At 29.3% G+C, this 24,050-nt stretch overlaps 3 protein-coding genes and 2 non-coding genes across 5 annotated transcripts; 2 read left to right on the top strand and 3 right to left on the bottom strand.

Annotated features, from left to right (window-relative positions):
* Window positions 1–593: 593 nt before the first annotated feature.
* LOC116773638 (large ribosomal subunit protein uL24m) lies at window positions 594–4,118 on the top strand. The gene is made up of 6 exons (XM_032666131.2): window positions 594–764; window positions 833–1,008; window positions 1,574–1,691; window positions 2,545–2,685; window positions 3,520–3,651; window positions 3,968–4,118. The coding sequence occupies exons 1-6, from the start codon at window positions 669–671 to the stop codon at window positions 4,064–4,066; spliced, it is 762 nt and encodes a 253-aa protein (XP_032522022.2). The 5' UTR covers window positions 594–668; the 3' UTR covers window positions 4,067–4,118.
* Window positions 4,119–10,981: 6,863 nt separating this feature from the next.
* LOC116773545 (vanin-like protein 1) lies at window positions 10,982–19,231 on the top strand. Its single transcript, XM_061528873.1, has 9 exons — window positions 10,982–11,119; window positions 14,583–14,672; window positions 14,961–15,041; window positions 15,941–16,083; window positions 16,412–16,605; window positions 17,004–17,129; window positions 17,223–17,366; window positions 17,755–17,842; window positions 18,442–19,231. The coding sequence occupies exons 1-9, from the start codon at window positions 11,063–11,065 to the stop codon at window positions 18,752–18,754; spliced, it is 1,236 nt and encodes a 411-aa protein (XP_061384857.1). The 5' UTR covers window positions 10,982–11,062; the 3' UTR covers window positions 18,755–19,231.
* Window positions 18,156–18,227, bottom strand: Trnae-cuc (transfer RNA glutamic acid (anticodon CUC)). Its single transcript has one exon. It is a non-coding gene; the product is annotated as a tRNA-Glu (tRNA).
* A 928-nt stretch (window positions 19,232–20,159) lies between the features above and the next one.
* On the bottom strand, window positions 20,160–23,140 carry LOC116773421 (chymotrypsin-1-like). Its single transcript, XM_032665849.2, has 6 exons — window positions 23,110–23,140; window positions 22,698–22,884; window positions 22,219–22,465; window positions 21,753–21,899; window positions 21,096–21,194; window positions 20,160–20,490 (listed from the first exon to the last, which is right to left on the bottom strand). The coding sequence occupies exons 1-6, from the start codon at window positions 23,138–23,140 to the stop codon at window positions 20,392–20,394; spliced, it is 810 nt and encodes a 269-aa protein (XP_032521740.2). The 3' UTR covers window positions 20,160–20,391.
* On the bottom strand, window positions 23,063–23,146 carry Trnal-cag (transfer RNA leucine (anticodon CAG)). The gene has a single exon. It is a non-coding gene; the product is annotated as a tRNA-Leu (tRNA).
* Between the last annotated feature and the right edge of the window lie 904 nt (window positions 23,147–24,050).

Genomic DNA, 24,050 nt, shown 5'->3' with positions numbered 1-24,050 from the left:
TTCTGATCACTAAGATTTCTTTAAATAACTTTCAAATATATTTTAATCTAATATCACCATAAATTTACGTTTCATACACATTCTAACAGTTTGAAATATATTTTAGTTTTAAAGTTTTAAACCTATTGTTTTTTTTAACATAGATAATTAAAAGTAAATGGCCAGTAATTTTAGTAATTAAGTGGAAAATATTAACAGAAATGGAAAGAGTTTAAAACTTTAAGCATATAGAAGTAAGGAATAAAAATATTCACATCACGAATAAAATCGAAAAGAAACGTAACTTGCATAAAAAAGTAACCTGTAAGTACTCAAATAAGATAAAAATAACGAAACCAATACTATTAATTAATCAAATAATGTTTCACCAGCATGTTATATAATATATTAGCGTCAATGCTATCAACATTATTATATATTAAACTAAAATGATCTTCATATGCTTTTGGATTTTTTATTCATTCTATCCGTCAGTACGCGAAGAGTTTTCATTAGTAAATTATTAAAATTATTTAGGAGATTATATATTAATTACTGTTTGTAGCAATACAGTCTTTGTCTGTGCTTTATATCCAAAATAACTTGACATTAAACATCAATGTCAAAATACTCTGCAAAGCTAACTGAATGCGAGTTACTGAGTTTTGTTTTTATTACGAAATCACAAAATGCGAATATACAGTTATTTATGTAAAAAAGTTGGAGATTTAACTGTTAAATACTCTAATCTGCCGGAGTCATACATAAAGAGAAGCTATGAACAGGTATGTAATAGTTTTACTGCAAATTTTTTACGTCTTAAATAATATAACCTAAATTTACGTATTTCTAGGTTTATTGGAGGAATCCAAAGGGATACCCACAGTACCCAGCTGCTCAAATAGCGCGGAAAAAATTTCGTTTTACTACGAACAGGCCGTGGACCTTGCAATTTGCAAGGCAAAATGAACGAGGTACTCTCAGAAAAAAGGTGTTCCTAGAACCCGTTGGAGAGTGGAAGTTTTTCAAGTTAGTAAATGAAAAAAAAACAATTAGGAGATTTTTATGAAACTATAAAATTTTACCTCAGTATAAATAAATAGTACACAACTTAACAATGAACATATTTTAATTATGTTAATTTATTGCTTTAGCTTATAACTCTCAAGGATTCTTTTTAATACTGTTTATTCTTATTCTCTCACTTCAATGGACCCACTCATTCTCAACATCCCAAAATGAATATATCACCTGGTCTTCCAATGATCATGGTTGCTGTGAAGGAATCAAATACAGATGTAGATATAAAATAGAAAAAAAATGTGTATATGAAAAGCTTAGTTTCATTTTATTTGCCTATATAATTGTATTTTAATACACATGTGATCATCGCTTTTACACACATGAAGATGGATTATCTTATCTTATGTGTATTAAAAATTAATAAAACTGACTCTGTACATTAAATTTTCTTGAAATAAAACCTGTTTTCTGATTTAATTTGCTTAATAACTATTTTAAAATATATATATATGTTTAGATTACATTTCCATACCTAAATTCTGTCGTTACTAAATCTTTGGTTATATTTCAGGGGTGACCGAGTAGAAGTAATGGTCGGTAAAGATAAAGGAAAACAAGGTCTCATATGCCAAGTGATTCAAGAGAGGAATTGGGTCATAGTTGAAGGTTTGAACACACATTATAGAGTGGTTAGTATTCTATGCATACAGGAAATGTAAATGGGCCTAGAAATATTGTTATTATCTACATATATATACACAGCTATTTATTTTTACCTGACAACAAAAACTTATCAGCATTGAATGCAAAAATCTCCTGTCCAACCACTCGTTCTGCATCTCTGAACTCATCGCATGGATCTCATATTTAGCATTCTCGTTAAGCCAAATAAAAGACTTATGTATTTGCATCATTGGCCTAATATATAACTAAATGTGTTATGTCTTATAATAAATTGACAATTCGATTGCGACAAACTTACAAACCTTGGGCTAGAGGGCATTTTAAAATAAGGTAATATATAGACTAGGCTTTAGTAATAAATGTATCGCTGACCGCGTGACTATTCCGCCCTAGAGGCCATAAATAACTAGATATTGAAATTTATTACGTTTTTTTCTATTGAACAGAATTAAACATCCTATATCTGTCTCCTGGCTCTAATCAATGCCCCCACCAGTTTTCACCCATATCCCAACAATCGTTATTGAGTTATATATAGTGTAACTAACACAACTTTCTTAAATTGTAAATATCATATTTTAAAATGTATATATTGAATACAAAATATATAGTTATATGTTTGCTCTCTCTTAATACTATTATTCCATCTAAATGTACATCTGAAATGTATTATTTATCTGGCAATTATACAAATTTTATTTTTCACCTGTAATTCATATACAAATTGAATAGATTCACTTAATAAGATATTTTTTTTTAATTTCAATATTAAGTATTAAGAAGTTTAAGATTTATTTCAAGCACAAAATCTACTTTCAAATTTTCCTGCTATTTAATTGCTAATACTCTTTTTTTCAGATTGGTAAAGAGAAAGATTTTCCCGGTATAACAATACAATCTGAGGCTCCATTGCTAGTTACAACGGGTGTTAAGCTTGTTGATCCTGAAACATTGAAAGCAACGGAAGTCGAGTGGAGATTTACAGAAGAAGGTGAAAAGGTAGTTATATTTTAACCGATACTAATTGTTACGTGTTAGTTAGACGAATTTAAAATAGTTTAATTGAATACTGCACTAGTAGAAGGTTTTGTTTGAGGAACAGTTTAAGTCTTGATTTACAATGTTCAGCATTACTTTGAATAATGTCTTACAAAATGGCTCAAGCCAGCATTTATGGTTTACAAATACAAGTTGATAATTAAATGTTGCCATTACAAAATTGCAACGATTCAGTATTATGGTTACTTATAAAAATAAAAGCAAGGGTATATTATAATTAGTGCGGGACAGATGGCGCCACTCGTATGAGTTTTGTGTTGGTTGATTTAATTGATATGTTCTACTAATATTCTAAATGCAATATATTATGAGGATATATGTTTGTTGCATTTCATTTAACATATACTGAACGGATTTTGATCAAACTTTCTAGTTATGTAGTTTAGATATTTGAATAAGAATAAATTCAAGACTAATTCAAAGATTCACTTTACTTCAATAACTATCATGGCACAAAAGTTGTATTTTATGTGCAGTCTCTTGCCATAGAATGTAGGTGGCGCTGCTAGTTGTTAACGTATCTATTTATTAAGTATACATTAATAATTTCTCTAAAACCAAATTATGAAATACACGCGGACAATGTCGCGAACATTAACTAGTCACCAATAAACATGATTTAAATATATATGTATCTAGGTTTAAACATTTTTCTTAATAAAAATATTGAATTCGACAACACAGCATCTTCAAAGTAAAAAATTATATTTAAATCAATTGGATAATATCAAATATGTACCAAAATTATTTATATATATTTTCTCTTTATTGTAGGTGCGTGTGTCAACGGTCACTGGTCGTATTATACCAATACCAAAAGCCGCTGAAGAAACTGTTGATTACAAAAGTAAAGAACTCTACGTAGAGAATGAAGCCAAGGACACAGCGGCCAGTGATGTTACTAAGGTGAATTTATCAATATAATACTTATACATATATATTTTTTGTTTCTATAGTATATGACACTATAGTTCAATTGACAAAGCAACTGGAAATCAATATTCCAGGCTGTGGGTTCAAATACCATGTGGGTTGACGTAATTTTCATCCTATATATTCGATTTAAGTTTAAGTCAAGTACTAAGTCAATAATGCGTTATTAAAAAATCTTTATTGTACAAAATTAAAGTAAATAGTTAATATGACAAGATAAAATTGCTGCTATATTTTTATATATATAAATATTATTTGTATAGATAATATAATTATAATATTTTTTCAGATAACTTTTCAACCGAAATTATGTACATTTGAAATGGATATAATGGAAAGTATGGGAATTAAAGAGGACAGAGTGCCGGCCAAGTCTTACTGGTATTGAACAAAATATTAGAATATTGTTAGTTATATTTTAAATAAATTAATAATAGTAATATTGGTTTTTTTATTATGGCCGCGGGATAACTATGCTTTTTGTGTATTATACCCTAGAATACATATACAAGCAACACTATCCTTACCACAAAAGAAAGTCTTCATAGTACTATGTTCATACTACAAAATATGTATTCATAATGATGTATGAATGAACACTAAAACCTCCGTATTAACTTTGACTTGTAAACTAGTAAAAAGGTATATTTTTCTAATAACCACACTATTTCAAAAAATAATATTTAAAACAATTATGTTGATTAGAACCTTATATCAAAAAAGTTTCTATATAATTTTAAAGCTCTTTATTCTTTTGTGATTTAATGCAATACAATGATATAGCTCATGTATTGAAAAAGACAAGTCATACCTTCTTTCCTGAAATTTTTACTAAATTTTCTTTTTTTCTTTTCTTTCTAAATTTTCTTCAGGAATATCATAGCAGGAACATTTTGTGTGAAATCTCGTGCTTATTAATAGATGGCGCTGTTGAGACGTTACCAGTTACCATAAACTTATTTCTTAACAAATATTCGTTTCTCTTGTTACAGCTAGAATACCATAAGGTATTTAATAAGATCCCGTTATTAAAATAAAGATTATTATTACAAATAAATTGTATTGTTGTAATAATGTATATATATATATTTTCTCACATTCAAAAACTCTATAAGACGATTTATATATCTTTTGGATCGATAAGTGTACTTTTTTTATATCCTATTTTTAATGTTTTATCAAAAATAAAATGTTGATATCATTTGTTATATTAATTGGACATTTTTTATATCTAGATGACGGTTGCTAGTCATAAGATCTTAAAGAATATAAACCTATTTCACACGCAATTTTGTGTCTTGCTGTATGCTATTTATAGTTTAAATTAAATTGAAAATAATAAACTGCTTGATAAAATCCCAAGATCTCATATACAATGGATTTATCGGAATTAGGGAACGAGATTATAGTTCGTCGAAACTAAGTTCAAAGACTGATTTGAAGCGATTAACTTATTTTGTTGAATATTGTTTTTCAATGAACCTCCACAGATAAGATTGTAACAACAAGTTCGCTGGGGGCGCTACGTAGTGACATAATAAAATACGTCATCTGTCAAAGTAACAAACAAAATGTCGCTGTTTGAAAATATGACGCATGCTCCATTTATTATTTATTATTACTGTGGTGATATTAAAACGATCGAGGTTATTACTATCTTTATAATCTATTATAATATTTTGTTTACAAATGTGTATTTTATTTGTTGTTTCTTCGATATTTTTTTACTGTAAGTTCTACTTGTAAGATGGATATTACTTGACTGTATTCGAAAAGGTAGAAAAAATAAGTCAAATAATAAAAGAAACTGATCTTTATCGAATTTTTTCAACGTCTTGTGTCGTTTAGAGTTTAAATTTTCAAACAAGTTGTTACCGCTATTTAGTTTGTCAGAATAAATTTCGTAAAAATGACAAAGGTAAATGTAGTAGTGTCTTTAAAATAGAAACATTATATTTGATTATTTCTTGATATTTAAATAGAAAATTTATAATTTATCATTTTCTCGCTAACGTTTGAAACATAGCTTTAGATTATTATAAGTTTCAGATTAACCCTTTAGCAGTGTAGCATTTGATAGGCTGTTGCAAAACGGAGCTCTGCTTTTAAACCCTTTCATCTTTGATGCGCGTAATTTATTACGTAAGAACATAAACTCTTTAAAACATAATAAGTATGATGTTATTATATGAAACTACTAAAGCATTGCTTCTTGTAACAATAACTCAATATATATATATATAAGAAAACACAATACAGGCCATCGATAAGAATTTAGACGCTGGTGTTGCAGATTCTTTATGCAAATTGTGACACAGATAAAAAATGCAAGTAAGTCAATAGTTGTGCAATCGTACTATAATTAATAATCTATATATCATAATGCAATAATTTAATACTAATTTTTATATATTGATAGACGTTACTAAGTATGTTTATTAAGATTTATATTATTATTACTATTTGACCTCTAATCACGAATCATTCGCATGCAACTGTTATCGATACATTTCCTTAACAGCTGCAATATTGATGATATCGCAATATACGCCTTTTTGCCAACGTTTTAAGGTACATTATAAATTACTCTTGTAAGATTTTTTGAAAAGAAATTCATTAATTATTTTCAACCATAACATTATTAAATCGTGGTGGTGGCCTGGAGGTTAAAAGGCCCGCCTTTCATACGTGAGGGCGCGGGTTCGAAACCTGGCAAGTACCAATGTGATTTCCGAATCATATGTACATTCTAAGAGTATTTAGACACAACTGACAAACGGTGAAGGAAAATATCGTGAGGAAACCTGGTTTTATAATTTCGAATTATAAGATTGAAATCGCCAACCCGTCTTGAGCGAGCGTGGCGATTAATGCTCTAACCTTCTCCATGTGAGAAGAGGCCTTTACTCAGCAGTGGGCTTCGATAGGCTGATGATGATGATGATGATGATGATGACATTATTAAGAGTTCTAATGTTGGGCATATTTCTATTGAGTTGAAAATTGATTTAATTTGAAAATCAGAAATCTATTAATTCTAAGCGACCTTTCGGTTTTTTACACAACGTCAAGTAGGAATGTATGCACTATTTCTGTCCCTAAGTGAAACTAGGCTGTCGATTACGAGATATCTAATCTATAATACTTGAAGCGAAGATGTTTATTATGTAATATAGTGACAAGGGTTCAACAAAATATTTGTTCTGTTTAAGATGACGTAAAATATTGTAAAAACATTAAACATTAAAACACAGTAATATAACTTATTAAAGAGGAAAAACATACTTTTTATTAGAATAATCGCCATAGTTAAAATTAAATATCTCACTATGGATTTAATGTGATCTTAGACTTTCGCGAGTTTTATTCATTTAAATGAAACTAATATATTTCGGATATACTACGCGGTTTTTATTATTTTAAAACTACGTATAAAATCCCATATCCGTGATCACACCCCAGGATCTCGTGACACCGTAAGTGCATTCTGCAGGTTTCCAGAGCGGTACGCTAAAAAATGAAGAAATCGATGGCAGTAGATCATAAATAACAAGGACCGACTGACAGACATTCACATATCGTCTGCCCGTGATCACGGTTGCTGAAAAGTAACCGAAACGTCAGGATTATGTAGTTTTAAAATAATAAAATCCGCTTAGTATATCCGAAATATATTAGTTTCATTTAAATCAACATGGAGTTTTATTAAGACCTAACTGCCGATAAAAAACATTACTTATATTATAAGAGGTGGAGGAGACAAATCAAACGTAATAATACGACAATACTGGAAGGCTTTTACTATAATGACGTTATGACTATAATTTGGTGTCAAAATATTTCCTAAAAATCACGATTAATTTCGAAGTTATTATCATTGAAAATTCATCTTCAAAAATCTTATTGAAGGATTGTTCTAGAAGAATTTTTTTTAAAGATATTCATCAAATATGTCACTTAGAGATAGTGTTAGTACACTTAATCGCAATAAATATGTTAAGTAAAGCGATGAATAGATCGTAAAATTGTATTTCGTTAATTGTTATACTATTAGTCTGTTAAATATTAAATCCCGACTAATTATTGTTAGTTAAAGATACAGTTAACTTAAATGTAAACTATTTCCTTATTGTTTAATGTTTGCTTCTTTTCTATATAATATTTATGTTCTTCATAAAGAATCAGTTAAAACAGTAACTGTTGTCCCTTATTTGAATAGACTAATGTCATTTTTCAAATATTTTAAGATTATAAACATAAGTACGTGTATAGACGTAAAACTGTAAACTGTGTGTTTAGTCTGAACACTTACCACAAGTCCATAGACATTGCGTACGGCGCGTAGCGTACCGCGCGCGCCGCAAGGAGTCATCAGACCACCGAAGATGGGGCCCTAAAGCCGTTGCCAAGCCGAGTTGTGCGTGCAAGCGCAATGATGTACGGGATACGGGAGGTTTTAAATCAGTAGGAGTCTGACACTCCCTATTGAAGGGCAAGAAGGGTCATTTGATGATTTTCCCCTTTATAAAAAAAGTCCACAGACATTAGATATTGAGCGATATATTTTTTATTTATACATCTACGTTGATAGAATCTTGTGCTATGATTATGATTTGTTAATGAATACTATAAGAGTTCATTATACAGGGTGATAAGTCCAACTTAGCTTTTAAATATAATGTGTACAAAATGTTGAATGTTATAATTTTAGAACGAAACTCTGATATATATATTATATGGAACATTATTCTTGTTCTTGGGGTTATTAAACGTGATGGCTTAAATACTTATGTCAACTGATATATGAATTACAGCTTTATCTGACTTTGATGAAGGGCGAGCAATATTAAGATTAAAGTAATATTATTCATAACCGTAATAAAATATCTATTTTTTTTTATTTTAATATATGATTCTCTTGCAATATTTGCTCATCTTCCTTATAAATAAAATAAATGAATTTAAACTTTTGCTATAAACTATTATCTGGCAACACCGAAGTATAAAATACAATGGAGTTAATCTAAAATTATGTTTTATAAATTCAAAGTAATTTTAATGTTAATAATATTTTATTATTTCCTAAACAAGTAAAGTAAATGTTGTTAGTCATTTGTTAATGTGCTTCAATTTTTATCTGCCACGCATCGAACACGAAATTGTCTCGTGGCGACTATCAAATGTCTAGTGGAAAAATATATAATGATTATGAAAGTGATAACTTGTATGCAACTAAACATAAGTTTATACTTACTCCGTCTTCGACTAAAAATTATACGTAAACGATTAAGTTTTTCACTCATATAAATGACGTAATACGTCACATGTTATGAACTGAAAATTACGGTCAAAAAATTCATCTTGAATGATCTATTATCAAACAGGTCTGTAATTCTGTGCTCATAAAAATTAAAGCATTGTAACGTATTTAAATTTTTGTTTCATCCTTTTCCTTTGGCAGACGATTGAAAAAAAATTTTAGTCTCTATTAAAAATCAAAAAATGTTCAATCTTATGTCAAAAAAATGTGATACGTTTAAAAATATAACTTCGAATGTTAAATTACATGTAAAATAAAGCAGTCTGTTTCCGAATTAGCATATTAAAGAAAACAGTACTTTCGTTTATAACTAAGTTATAAATAATGAATAATTTATGTAACAACAATAATAATCAAAGGTGCACTAAAATGGTATGCGCAGTTTAATTAAAACCTTTAGAAAAATTGGTTCGAAAATGTAACAGATACAAATAGCTTTAACTAACAATTATTATATTATATAAGTTTTTATTGGATTTAAATAGATGTTGATTATTTATTTTGATGGAAAAAAGTAATAATTTTCGGTTCTTCACTTTCTATCGTGACATAAAAATCTATTTTGTAAGAAAACTTTTACAACTATGTATAAATTTACGATTAATTTTTATAGACAGACATATTACATATAAATATAATTGGCGACTCAATAAATCTAAGACAATCTAAAAATACATAATTTCTTCTTATAAGCTTAATATTTACAAAACACAAGTCTTGAAACGATTGTCACAATAATTCCCAGGAAAAAAAAAAACAAAAGGCAAGCCGACGTTTAATATGAATTTGACATCGTCAATAGTTTAATCACACCAAGATAATAATATTTTGAAATATTTCTGGTTACAAGTATGTATAATATTTGGTAGGAATATATTAAATTGAAATACAAGATGACAAAAAAAATTACACAAGATTATTAGATTTAAAACTAAGATCTTTCGTGTTTTAGTTATGTTAAAGAAAAAAAAACAAACGATCCCTTGGTGACAGTTCTGGTAGGAAATTACCAGCTTTGAGAAGTCAAACAATGGGCTTTGTACGTTACAGAAGTGTTCCTTTTATATTCCATACAAATCCAAAGAAAGGCTTTTGTTTTGTTGTAAAATTTTGCTACTATACTTGTGATGATACCTACTTATTATTTAGCTATTATGCATATGTCAACTCAACATCTACATACACACCTGCAAATATTTTTATAATATACATTCTACAAACAAGATTAATATAATAATGATTTAAATCTTGCAAAATTTATCAATGTACTGAAGAGTTTTATATGAATGAAGAAATTGTGCACATGCATAGTAAAGATTCTATGACAAAAGATATATTATCTGTATGATATTATGATTTAATCTTGCTACTGCATCCGTTGTCATACCGCACACGAAGCGTTTCCCGTTTCTCATTAAATAACCTACGTTAATACTATAACTTGATCAGATTTACGAATGAAAAACTATTAATACTCCGTATTAAGTATTTATCACAGACAATTTAGACTAAGCACATTGATGCATGCAAACTTGCACGCACGCACGCACGCACACTTAAAAAGAAACAAGAATCACACAAATAAAGTCTTTATTGTATAGATGTAATCAATCAAACCAAATAAGAACAGGTATATTTATCGATATACTGCAAGGTGAGCACGCTCACCCAGCGTGTATTTATATACTATTTGATAACCTATGACTTGTTTTATTACTTAATAAATTAATAAATTTCCACACGACACACATTGATACTGTTGAAGAATGAAGACTATCCCGACTATATAGCATGCAAATGATGTAAATAACAATCACACAGTCAAAACAAAGATTTTATTTTCAAATAAAGTTTGAAGACAAGAAGATTTAAAAAAAAATTAAATCCAAAGAGGTCTCATTACAAACGTGAAAGTAAGTTTTATTAATAAATTATCTTTCAATGATTCAAATGTTGATAGTAGATTGTTGACATATTGAGGCAGAGCTTCGTCCGTTGCATTCGCGCGTCGCTCGCCGGCGAAGCAGGTTGTTTGTGGCTATTTTGTTTGTGTTTTAAAAAAAAATGGAGTTTTTCAAATTAGTGCTGTTTTCTATCTGCTTTAATTGCGTTTTATGTGAGGTGAGTAGTTAGGACTTAATCAGAGTTAATAAGAAAAATTGAATTTTTAACATATTTTTAAACTAAAACTATTGTTTATTTTTATTGAAGGCACAATTAAGATTTTGATCCATACCTTTATTTGTAATTTTTTTTAGTAAAATAACAATTGTTGTTTATTTTATGTTGGAGGGTATTTTAAATTTAAAGATATCTGTCATTAACATCTAACAATAAGTTTTGAATAATATTTTTAATATACAAATTTTAACTGTCCTAAAACATTTGTTTTCAATGGCTAAAATGTGTCACTAATAATAATTTTAAATACAAATAACGGCAAGCGTAAATTAATTTAATACGGTTTAGATTTAACTGTCAAAAATTGCAGTTTCGTAAAAGGACATAAAATAGTTGTTGGTTTTTATAACCAGACGGGTCGACGTGCTTTTGTCACGTATACAATACCTTTATCAGCGAATCTTAGAAAGGATTGAAGGAAATAATTAATAAATAGTTTTAAACAAACCTCATTTGACGCGTGGCGATCGTTTTAAATAAATTAATAAATTATCCATACCATTTCAACAGGTTGTAGAAGTTTTATATTTTATGATAAGTGCAACAATGCAATATACATCATATATGAAATTAAAAAAGTATGTTTTTATAAAGAAAACAATAACTTTACGGTGACAAAGATCTTTGGATGAATCATTTATTTAAAAAAAGCATACGTGACTTGCCATCACGTAGGCCATTAAATAGGACTATGTGAGACAAAAAGTATGAGGAAGGGACAGAAAAAGGGGATATTTGATTGCCAAAAACCTGACAGAGATAGATGTATAGATGGAAAGAGAGAGAATACCACGCGGGATAATGTGGGGTCATTGCCCTATCCCAGATGTTTTAGGATGTTGTGTAATACTGATGTAGGATCTTTTGTTAGTAAACAAAAATACGAGATCGTACTTATTTTAATTTTGTTACATTTTCGTTTTTAACCTTGAACCAATTTTATATAGTATTAATAATAATTTAATATCGATTTTATATAGTATTAATAATAATTTAATATCGATTTTCTTATGTTTTTAGATATTTATATGCGAAAAAAATTCTTTCCGTAAATACAAACATGCATAACCATATTATACATATATTTCATAAATAGCTATTTTAAATTACAGATTTCACATTATCTTAAAAATTTATTGTTATTACGAGATTATTATGATGTATTAAAGATAAAAATAATTTTGTATATTTTTAGTTGAAATAGTTTTTAATAGAAATATATATACTCTCCCATACTGGCTGAATAGAAATTGTCAATATCCTTTTTACAATACTGTCGCTCTCACTTGTCAGTAAGCCGAAATTGATCGAGGGCTCCAATCGATATACATTTTAAAAGATTATAACGACTAGCATTCTAAACTTATAACCGACAGTTGCAACGTATTACACTTGTAAATCATGAGCATTCAAAATAAAACTTTTCATTGTCAAACCAAAAAAAGCTAGCTGATATTTTATTATTTCTAATTAATCAAATCAACGCTATATGAACGGAAAGCTGAAAACGCAAAACCCAAGCTAGTTTACTGACGTAATAAAAGAAAAAGGTTTGTTTTTTTTCTGTTATATAAAAAATAATTACCTACATGGTTCTTCATGAACTTAGTACGGTTGTGTTAACAATCGTTAATTGTCATTTTTTAAGAAAAAAAGATGTTGTTATAATGATCCCTTACGTAAATACGATTGTTCGTATTGTAATGGAAGAAATGTTTTTTATACTTTCTTAAACGTTTTATGCCGACAAAACACGATTGTAATATATAACTAGCGGGTGATTTAAATATCATTTAAATTCTACACTAATGAGACTTAAAGAAATACAGATTAAATTATGTATCATTGGATACTATTATATTATAGATAGGTACCAAATAAATAATACAAGAGTGTTGAAAATAGCGCCCTTTCTTAATAACGTTATTATAAGTGGTAGGTACTTTTCATAAAACTATTGTTATTGATTTTCATAAGAAAGAAATTGAGTCTATCTTTCTCACATTATTTTTTTAATTTTTTTTAAAACTTTGAAAGTCACGACTCAGTATTTTTATTTAGCAGTTTTTAGTTCGCCATTCATATACAATATACATTGATAGTATAACTATCGCTATACTCTTTATATTTATTTAGACAGTTGTAAAGTAACTTACAATAATAGAGCCTTGTTACAAGTGGCGCCATCTGTGCCGTACTAATTGTAACATACTATAATCCTTAGAACTATTTTATGACTGATAAAAATAAATAATAATACTGAACCATTGTAATTTTGTAATGGCAACATTTAAGTATAAACTTGTATTTGTAAACTATAAATACTATCAGCAATTTTGTAGGACATTATTGGAAGTAAACATTAAGACTGAAACTGTACCTAAAACAGCCTTTTATTCGGACATAAGATATACAATTACTTATCATATACTAAAATATTTTTTTCTTTTTATAACGTCGTCTCAGTAACTGTCAGTAAACTCCAAAATAAATCATATTTAATAGAATAAATGAGTAAAAAAATGATAATATAATATGGTCGTGGTAAATAGTCGTAAGTTTAGACCCAGCCGTTAAAATCACGATAGAATCAGTCTAGAAAAATTATATATTGAAAGGAATCTTCATTACTCAATAAAAAAATCTTATTATTAAAGTCGCTTTATAATCTTTTTATTACGATTTTTATTCTGTTGTTTAATCTGTGCATGTAAATTGAATGTAACGAAGGTAAATATTTTTTACACGTGTCCATAAACGTAATAATGTTTATAAGAAGGGGTCGCGGGAAATGTTTTGTATTTTTAGTCTTCCATTATGTTATATTTCTCAACTATAGTTATAATATTGTCTTATAGTAGTAGTATATAGTTTAAAGTTATATTTGTATAAATTGCGAGAAATCTATAATGTTTAAATGAAACTAGTATTATTCGGATAAACTACGCGTGATTTATTTTTGTAAAGAACTACACTACTACTACTAACCGTGATCACGGTTGCTGCAAAGTAACCGAAACGTCGGGAGTATGTAGTTTTTTACAAAAATAAATCACGCGTAGTTTATCCGAATAATACTAGTTTCATTTAAATGTATAAAACTCGCGAAAATCTTAGATCTCACCTATAATGTTTTTTATTATATGATAACAATAACAATTTCTTGATAAATCCTTATCAAAAGTTCATAACTCCAAACTATAGGTAATCGGTTTCTAAATTCACACGTGTACATTCATAGTGCGAACGTTGGTTTCGGTATTTAAACTACGAACTACATGTATTTCGTTTGTTACAAACACGTGGTAGGTTATCGGTTCGTTTTTATGTTGTAACTTACAAACAGATGGGTAAAATTTTGTATTATTTGTGTTTTATAATTTAAATTGAATACTTTGTGTAGGTCCAATACAAAGCCGCTGTAGCCGAGGTGAACACGGGTGATGGGGGCGTTCATAAATACGAGGCTATGATTCAGAGAGCCGCTAAAGACGTGAGTTAAATAAACAAAAAATATCTTACACTATTGTTTTATTGTTATAAATATCTATTATAAAGGTTTTGGAGATATGTTTGTACAAATACTGTTCAACATTGCACTAAAAATAAAATACGTAGAAAAATATATTCCTATTTTTATTTATTTTTCTTTTAATTATTTCTTAATTCTCAGTACATTTAATACTTACGTATTTTAATCGACTTTAAAATAGTTATATTCTATTTTCTCAGATATTGTAACTATTTGTTAAAATATTTAAGACTATTTTATTTTCTATAGAATGTCGACATGTTATTTCTGTCAAGCTCACCGAAGCAGGGAGTTGATACGCTCACGACCTGTACGAACAGCTACGATGAGGTAAGAAATATGAATAATACCTTAAAAATAATAACTATATTATATTTCTGAGTTCAAACCAGTGTTTTTAATGCTATGGCTTCACTCGCACTGGAGTCGTGAGATATTCTGCCAATGTCTGAAAAGTTTTACGATTGATAATTCAAATAGAAAATGGATAAGGCACGACTCTTATGTATGAGGACTGAGAAGTAATAAAACTTAGTTCTGGAATATTCCTTTCCAGGTGTTAGGTTGGAGACGTATTGTCCAGCTATTTGAACTATAATATATATATTTATATATATAGATCAAGCAGAAACGCAATATTTGATGATTAAACGAAAGTGAATGGTTTCATTAAGTTATCGATCAATGAATGAACGAATAATTATAAAAAAAAACTTTATACAGATCAATTAGTTTGGAAAAACAAACAAGAGTTGGTATAAAATTTAAGAATGTACTCATAAATACTTAAATTAATTTATTACATATTATATAATGTTGTATCTTAATAATATATAACCGTATGATAAATTATAATAAAAATTGATAAGTCAAGTAGGATTATGTTTTGGCGCGTAAAATACAATAAAAGTGTATGTTCTCGCTACCATACGGGTTACTGCTTGATGATAACTCAGGTTATCTTTATGACGATATATTTAAACAATCTTTTATCTGTTTATACATTAATCGTTTTCCACAGAATTCTGTTTATCCATTGACCGATTCAACCTATACATCCATCTTTCCACCCAAAACCCATCCATCCATCCATCCATCCATCCATCCATCCATCAATCCATCCATCCATCCATCCATCCATCCATCCACCCACCCATCCACCCATCCACCTATCCATCTATTCATCCATCCATTCCAACTAGTTGTATAACACCCTGTATATGTTCCAGTTGTTGAACTCCCTGTCGCCATCAGTCAGGGCTGCCGGTGTGTACGTGGTGCTTCAGCTCTCTCTGACCAGCCGGTGTCAGTATGAGCAGCATGCGTCCTATGAATATGTAGTACTGGATAGAGACGGCGCTGTTGTTGCTGTGTGAGTGACATGACATTTATATATAGAGTTATTTAAATACAACATTTAATTTTTTTAGAAAAAAATCATTGCAGTTTATTGACTATATATAAATATATATATGTATTTATTTATAAATAGTGCTTATACTTCGGAAGTCCAAATTAAATTTATACTTGACAAATTATAACAAACATAAATCATTATAAAAAATAACTGATATACTATACTATATATAGAGAATAGCCAATAATAAGGAAACAGATTTTTTTTTTATCATTTTATGTACTAAAATCTCATTGGTATTTTCAATTCAATATTTCTTTCCTTAACATAGAGAAACGTTTAGTTACAGGGAGCCGGCTCATATCGATGCTAAAGCCAACGCCAGCGACACTAAGATGATCAAATTCACAACCGATTTTGATGTAACTTTCGCCATCGTCAAAGAGGAGGACATATTTTTAAACGGAATTGATTATTTCGATGGAATAAAGAATTTCATTGTAACCAGGTCTCAAGACAATATTCCTTTCTTGATAGGTGAGTTATAATATACTACAATAATAGTGAACGACCGCGACTTTGTCCACGAATTTGTTGTGAAAAATGTGTGGTTAAAAGATGGTTCTAGTGACCAAAAGTCAGCGCCATCTATGATCTGGGTCATTAGGCTGTATAAAATACATGTGTTGATTATTACGTCGTGTTCAGGGAGTAACTACACATAATTTGAGAATAAATTACAGTCTACATTTTTCCAAAACCAAAACTATATGATTGTAAAGTTTCACCCAAATCATTGCAGTAGTTTTTCCGTGGAAGAGTCACAAACATCTTTACATCAATTAATTCATTAGCGATATTTTTTGGTTATCGAATTTAAATGTCCATTTTTCAAAATGGATAGTTTTGACAGATCATTTTTTTTTATTTTTCAGCCGAACAGCTCACATCATACTGGTCTTATATTAATGAAGCAAATGTAATTTCACCATATGGAATATTCGGAGGAAAAATTAATATAAATAATAATATAAAGGTGGCCGAATTGAAGAAATATGGAGGTAATTATTATATATGCATATATAAATTTGATACATATTAAAATATTTTTTACATACTTATTATGTATGTATAATTTTATATCACATTGTCAGGTTCGTCACCTTCAATCACCATATCAGAATTCAATCATGATAATTCTAAGCCGATGGATATTGAAGCCAGCGCCGAGGGCTACACTGATGTCGTCTGTGACGGAGAATTCTGCTGCAATTTTCATATTAAAACTTCTAATTATGGTTAGTATATGTACTGATTCAATATAATATATATATATTCTATAGTTAGGGAGCACACAATTAGTTTGAATTGAACCTTTAGATTTCCGAACGCACCCGAAGTGACGTTAAAACGATGACATTTGTTTTGTTCACTTTTACGCGGGAAATTATTTGTCAACGCGATTTTCATTTGTAAATTGAATTTAACTTACTTAAGGTGTTTTGGTTTAAGATAATAATTAGTTTGTTCTAGTTAAGGTTTCATTTGTTATTTAAAAGTACTGGCTTTTTAAGACAACTATATTTTTTAATGATTTTGTTAGAATCTTAAATCTTTTATATATTATTAAAGCTGTGGACTCACTTAAGCTGTAACAATAATATAAAAATTTTCTTGTAATCACAGAACCCGAAGCCAAATATTATCTCTCAGCATCAGAAGTTGTAGTACAGATTAAGAAAAATATGATAAATTTACAGACTTGTGCTATTGGGTAAGTGAAAATAAGTTTTATATCCATTTAGTCCGTCCAAAGAGACACGATAAATTTCGTAAACAATCGTGTTTTGATTGATGTAATGAAAGGCATACTTTATTTTGGTATCCATATGAGTATATAATATAAGCATTAACTGATGTTAAATAAATTTAATGTACCCCAGTATGGGCCAGAAATTTTGTAATGTCAATATAAAAGCCGTACTCTTTTTTTTATTACAAATGTTATTTTTTTTTAATTATTTGTTATTTTTGATAAATAATATTTTCACAATAAAAAGACTAAAAAAAAAAAATCAAAAATAGGATTCCGATACCGGGAATCGAACCCGAGCCTCCTGGGTGAGAGCCAGGTATCCTAGCCACTAGACCATATCGGATATAATCAGTGTTGTAAAATTATTTATATTTTAATAAACATATTATGTTAACAGATTTTAACAATACTTTGGTATTTCATAAATTTTCGTGTATTGAGTCGCCTTGATTACAAAAAAAAATAAACAATCTAATATGTAACAAAAAATCCATAAATATTTTTATTCAAATCCGTTATTAATTGACAATGAATTTAAAACGAAATAATTTTCACAGATCTAGAAGCAACGATGTTGTCAAGTTCGACAAGATCTCCGTAACGGGTAATTTCACGGACTCCACACTCTACCCGATAGCGTCTAGCGGACAGGTTGTTCATAAAATAAATATACACAACAGAACGACCGTTGACATATCTGATAGTTACGTGGAAACATTTGGAGTGCTGGGTAAGGTCAGTGAAGGAGACGCCGGCGCGGGGTGCGAGCACATATCTTATGAAAATGTACAGGAATTCTTCGACTACGTGTGGTTTAGATTTAAAGTTTTACTGTTTATTGTGTCTATATATGTGTTAGAAATGATATGAACTTTTGGGTCACAGATAATAAATGTCATATTAATTCACAGATTATAAATTAAACTAAATTGAGTCTGATGTTCAATATTTTGTGTGTTTGAATTGATTTTATATGTATATATATAAGTGTATGTGTACGTGAAATTAATAATATTTTATAATTTTTTTATATAATATGCATGTAATTTTTATATTATGTTCTATTAAGTTTTATATAATTTTAATTACTTTGGCTGTTAGAACTTAAGTCAGTGTATTTCAAAGCATGTTATAACAATAGTGCCTTTAAATGTAAGTTTTTGTAATGTTATTTAGTATTGTAGTATAGCGTATTTTGTCTAAACCTTTTACTTAATAAGAAACTTATCGATGAATCGTGATAAGCTATCGATAAGTCACATCACTAAAACCTGGAGAAAAATTTTGTACAGTCGACTGAACTCTGTGATATTAGTGTTATGTTGTAATAAATGATTTTTTATGCTATTTTGTTTTTTTTAAACGATTATTATTAATTTATTGAAAAATGACATTATTATAACACGCATATACGTGTGTGTGGTTATATATATATATATATATATATATTATTTAAATTCATGTACCATGGGATATACGTCTCTAAACTAAATGTTAACATGACAGCATCAGTTTAGATATATAAGTGGAAAACTGGAAACTGTCTGTTAGAGAAAACTCATGTTACGGTTATTAAAAACTAAATGAACATCTTAGGGTTAAACTATTACGAGTAACGTTGCCGACGTATACGATACGAACACCTGGACTCGTAAACCAGAACTTTGATGGAACAGCACAAGTAATATATATAATAGTCTTAGGTATAAGTTATAAATTTTAATTTTTCATATTGTTCGAGGTATCATTTCAGATTTGTTGTTCAATAATCAGCGTTACTTCCAGTAATCCTACAAAATGGCTGAAGCCAGTATATATAGTTTTCAAATAAAGGTTGATACTTAAATGTTGCCATAACAAAGTTACAATGGTTCAGTATTATGATTAATTATAATTCATAAAAATAATTCTATGGATTATATAGTATTATATTTAGTATGGCACAGATGGCGCCACGAGCAACAATATGTAATTCCTATTATAATATACATGTAAATAAGATTCGACCTCCCGGAACCTGGTGGTGGTGTGGTGTGTGGTTGTGAAGCGCACCCTATATACCTGCCATGTGAATGTTTAGGTTTTGTACCAAACCAAATTCCAAGAGTTACAATATATCTAATCTTTGTTTGTAACTGTGTCCCAGTCTACTGATAGTAACTCAGATAAAATTGTTATAATAATCACTAGCGATTATTATAACAATTTTATCAAAGTGCAAGGTAATTTGGATTTGAAATAATAGACTTATTGATGTATTCTTTTTTATTCCGATACTGATTGTATTAAAGTGAGCCTCGGTAATTGATATGACAATTTAGACAAAATCTTATTAACAAGCCACAATTAAATCTTCAAAAAGTATTATTTTTTTAATTATTCAAGAAGTGTTTAGAACATTTGTAACGTTTGAGTCTTCTTGAGTCCATCATAAAGTAAATCAATTGCTGTCCTATCAATCCCGTTCATTATGTGTCACTTGTAATGTTAATGTACTGTCTATATTGTTAATGTCTGTTTTTGCGACTGTGTCCTTGTATGAAGTGGAGGTGGTCTTCATCGTCCTCATTCAGAACCTGTTCTATCCACGCCATATAGGATTCCACCTTGAAATTATATCAAACAAGATTTTATTGTCTATAATGTTGATAAATCTCTGATTCAACATAAAAATAATCATTATATGTATTTGTTAAGCAATTTAAATGTATTTTTTTAAAATTTAAATAGTTTCTAATAAGACACTAAAATTTGTGTATAAAATATTGAATGTATTGAAAAAGGTTTTATATGATCACTTGATGCTGACTATAAAGATTTGTGACAAATATTTAAATTTAGAATAAAGAGTTATAACCATCTGTTGCCATATTAAAAATTCGGATTAATGAAAGCAAGTTAAATGATTATTATTTTGTGATATGATTTGCATTAATGTCTTACAAAAGTAAGTTTTTAATGTCAACTCAATAAATATCTTAATGAATAAACAAACTTAATATTTGATTGAAAAGTGTGTCAAAATATTCGTGAACATGTCACATCCATTGATGGGTTTTAATTAAATTATGAAGTGTTTTTTTTAATCTCAGATAACTTTCAAGACGATTAAGCCAATGCATACTTCTAAGTATTATAGATTTTGTGTAACTTTTTATCAACACCGCCGACCGGAAGTACCTTTAACGTAGTTACAAGCGCTATTGTATACCTTCGTGTAAACATCCGGTTTCCCTCTAGCGCAGGGAATGCCCCATGACACGATACCCACTTGGCGACCTTCACGCACCAACGGACCGCCGGAGTCACCCTGGAATTAAATGGTTATTCAAATTTATTCCTGTGACTTTGTCTGGAATTATTTCTGAACTAATGTACTTATACTTAAATTAACTATGGTTACTACCTGACGGTGCCATCTAGTCTAAGTTCATACAAGATACATTTTCGTGCAGTGTTTAGTAGGGAAGTTGAGTAACAAGGGAATTTTGAATAAATTATAACCTATTTGTTATTCTGATGTCTGAGTCTACATTACTAAAAAAAATCCTCAAAATGCGATTAGCTTTTGTGTAAAAGAATAAAATTTAAATACATCTTCACAAACTGTCGTTTTTTTTCATAAATATTAGTAGAAATAATTTTGTATTAAAATGAATAAGGTTAACCAATGAGATATTAATTACGACACAAAAAGGAACATAATTTTTAAATATTTTTATACTTGATATTTAATATAATTTATACAAACACGCTGTACATTCATACTTAATTACTTGCAGTTTTTCATAATAACAATAGGCTCTTTTAACTGCTTCGTTAAATAGCTCATGAATTATGACCTATTAGACTGTTTATAAATGCTTACATGACAGGCTCCTTCTCCAGATTTTGTCATTGCACATATTTCTGTTTCGAACACAGCGTTAGTTGAGTTATGTGCCTCTTTACAGTCTTCGTAGGAAACCGCCTTTAGTTGTAATTGCATTAAATCGTTGGGGAGATGCCCGGGATACTGAGTACATAAGTTTGAATGATTAATATTAAATGATGTATGGTATGACAACTCGTTAATGATTTTAACAGTAAATATTAAATTATGTTACAGTGATAGTGATATACTGATTAAATTCTCAAGAGTTAAAGGATAGTGCGCCTTTTAAGAAAAAATAGCAATAACGGTATCATACATTTTACATTTTGTCGTTCAGGCTCGTCCTATCAATCATCCCAAAGGACTTCATTTTAATATTATCCATGGAAATGACTTTGCTATATTTTCCAATTAGGCATCAATATTCTAATTTAATAAAGAATATTAGAAAATAACTTACAGATGTAGTACCCCATCCTGTCAAGAGTAATTCTTCACCCGCGTCTACTGGCTCATCATTCAACTCAATAGCATCTACTTTATCATTGAATTCTACTTCCTTATCAGTAAAAATGATAGCTATATCGTTGACAATTATTTCTTCGTCATACTCTTTATGCCTTACGACCTTACGGATGGTGTAAGCGGTGCCGCCCGCTAGGAGCTGGTTAGTCCCCACTATGGCTTGAAAGTACTGGGGTTTTAAACTGTAACATGTGAGAAACGTTCAATATTATTTATATTATATAGTTTCTAAATTTTAATTGAGTTTGTATTACATGAATTAGTTTGAAAAATAATATTTCTATTTCTGTAAGGTGCTACTAAAATTTTACAAACATTTAGTTACTATTGATATTCAAAGAGTAAGTCAAAAACTATAGATTTTTGTAGGTTAAGGTTAGGTTAGTTTTAAAGTATTAAGCAAAATTGAAATACCCATCGACACAATGCGCAGCTGTTAGTATTACCCTCGGGGCTATGAGGGAGGCCCCACAGAAATGACGAACCCCCCAAATTCGTAGAGACACCTGGTAAGGCACGGAGCCGTTAGGGGCCTTGGTTCCCCCCACGATCCTCTCCCAGTCGTTCTTCTTATCATCAGATGAAAACAGTGATGATCGTACTGCAAATTGTTCTATTTTAGTTTAAACGGAATACTATGAGAACTTGAAAAAAGAAATATCGCTTTGTATTCTATTTAAAAAAAAAAGCAAATAATAATATTTAAGTTTGAAATATTGGTAACATATTTATTAGTAATTCACTAAACATGTGTGAAATAATAGGAAAAATAAAAAGTTTGTCAGAAGTGGGATTCGAACCCACGCCCACAGAAGTGGACTGCGACCTGAACGCAGCGCCTTAGACCGCTCGGCCATCCTGACTTATGACATCTTCTGAAATTATTATACTTAATTTACTATTAATGACGTCATAAAAACGCACGATTCATAAATAGATAACCATGTAATCGATTAGGGAGTAAGGAGAAACTTTTTACGAGGGACTTTTGTATAGATACTTTTATGTTCGTTATTTATTTGCATATTATTGATTAAAAGTGATTTTAAATACATATATAACCCCAAATAATATAAATTATTATTGAATTGGACCCATCACTATAATAAAAAAAAATTTAAAAATATTAATGAGTTTTATGAAGAAAAAAAAACAGAATTTGATATAATTATTTTCTAATACATATCATTCTAATTACTTGTTAAAAAATTAAAAAAAAATCATAAATAATTCGGACCATGGCTTGTATTAATCAAAATGAATGAGAGAAATTGGTATATAAAAAAAATCACCAAATAAAGGAAGTAATCCTATAAACAAACAACACAACACAATACTCGTCATTATGAGAAACTGCTGCTGATGGTACAAGTGCTCGTTATTTATAAAGTTATAAGCGAATATTAATTAACTTTGAAATGTTCTAAATAACTGGCGCCCCTATCACATATTTACAGCTCTCATGCGGACGGTACGTGCTCGGAGGGATTGGTGTTTGCTATTAGGTCAATACTATTTATCGGAAAGGCCCTGGTTTGGTCTAGATTGGATGGAAGTATTCGTTACACCCGGCTGTGGTCTGGACTGGGTTAAGATATGTTTAAATAAGGTAATGGTTCGGTCTAGACTGGATTAAAATATGTGTCGGTAGAGCCCTGATTTGGTCTAGACTGGATTGAAATATGAATTAGTGAGGCCATGGTTCGGTCTAGACTGGATGGAGGTATTGAATAGGCATTTTTCTTGTCTACATTGAATCATTGCTCT

This window comes from Danaus plexippus (genome assembly GCF_018135715.1).
Source record: "Danaus plexippus chromosome 22 unlocalized genomic scaffold, MEX_DaPlex mxdp_33, whole genome shotgun sequence".
Lineage (NCBI taxonomy): Eukaryota > Metazoa > Arthropoda > Insecta > Lepidoptera > Nymphalidae > Danaus > Danaus plexippus.
The sequence above is the reverse complement of the archived record's forward strand: the minus strand, read 5'-3'. Positions and strand labels throughout refer to the sequence as shown.

Excerpts from the sequence above, each read along its gene's own strand:
- LOC116773638 (XM_032666131.2), top strand. The coding sequence starts at position 669 with ATGCGAATATACAGTTATTTATGTAAAAAAGTTGGAGATTTAACTGTT. Across the intron at positions 765-832 it reads TAAAGAGAAGCTATGAACAG|GTTTATTGGAGGAATCCAAA; the intron begins GTATGTAATAGT and ends ACGTATTTCTAG. Across the intron at positions 3,652-3,967 it reads CGGCCAGTGATGTTACTAAG|ATAACTTTTCAACCGAAATT; the intron begins GTGAATTTATCA and ends ATATTTTTTCAG.
- LOC116773545 (XM_061528873.1), top strand. The coding sequence starts at position 11,063 with ATGGAGTTTTTCAAATTAGTGCTGTTTTCTATCTGCTTTAATTGCGTT. Across the intron at positions 11,120-14,582 it reads TTAATTGCGTTTTATGTGAG|GTCCAATACAAAGCCGCTGT; the intron begins GTGAGTAGTTAG and ends TACTTTGTGTAG. Across the intron at positions 16,606-17,003 it reads CAATATTCCTTTCTTGATAG|CCGAACAGCTCACATCATAC; the intron begins GTGAGTTATAAT and ends TTTATTTTTCAG.
- LOC116773421 (XM_032665849.2), bottom strand. The coding sequence starts at position 23,140 with ATGGCCGAGCGGTCTAAGGCGCTGCGTTCAG. Across the intron at positions 22,885-23,109 it reads GTCTAAGGCGCTGCGTTCAG|TACGATCATCACTGTTTTCA; the intron begins GTCGCAGTCCAC and ends AACAATTTGCAG. Across the intron at positions 21,195-21,752 it reads CTGGAGAAGGAGCCTGTCAT|GGTGACTCCGGCGGTCCGTT; the intron begins GTAAGCATTTAT and ends ATTTAATTCCAG.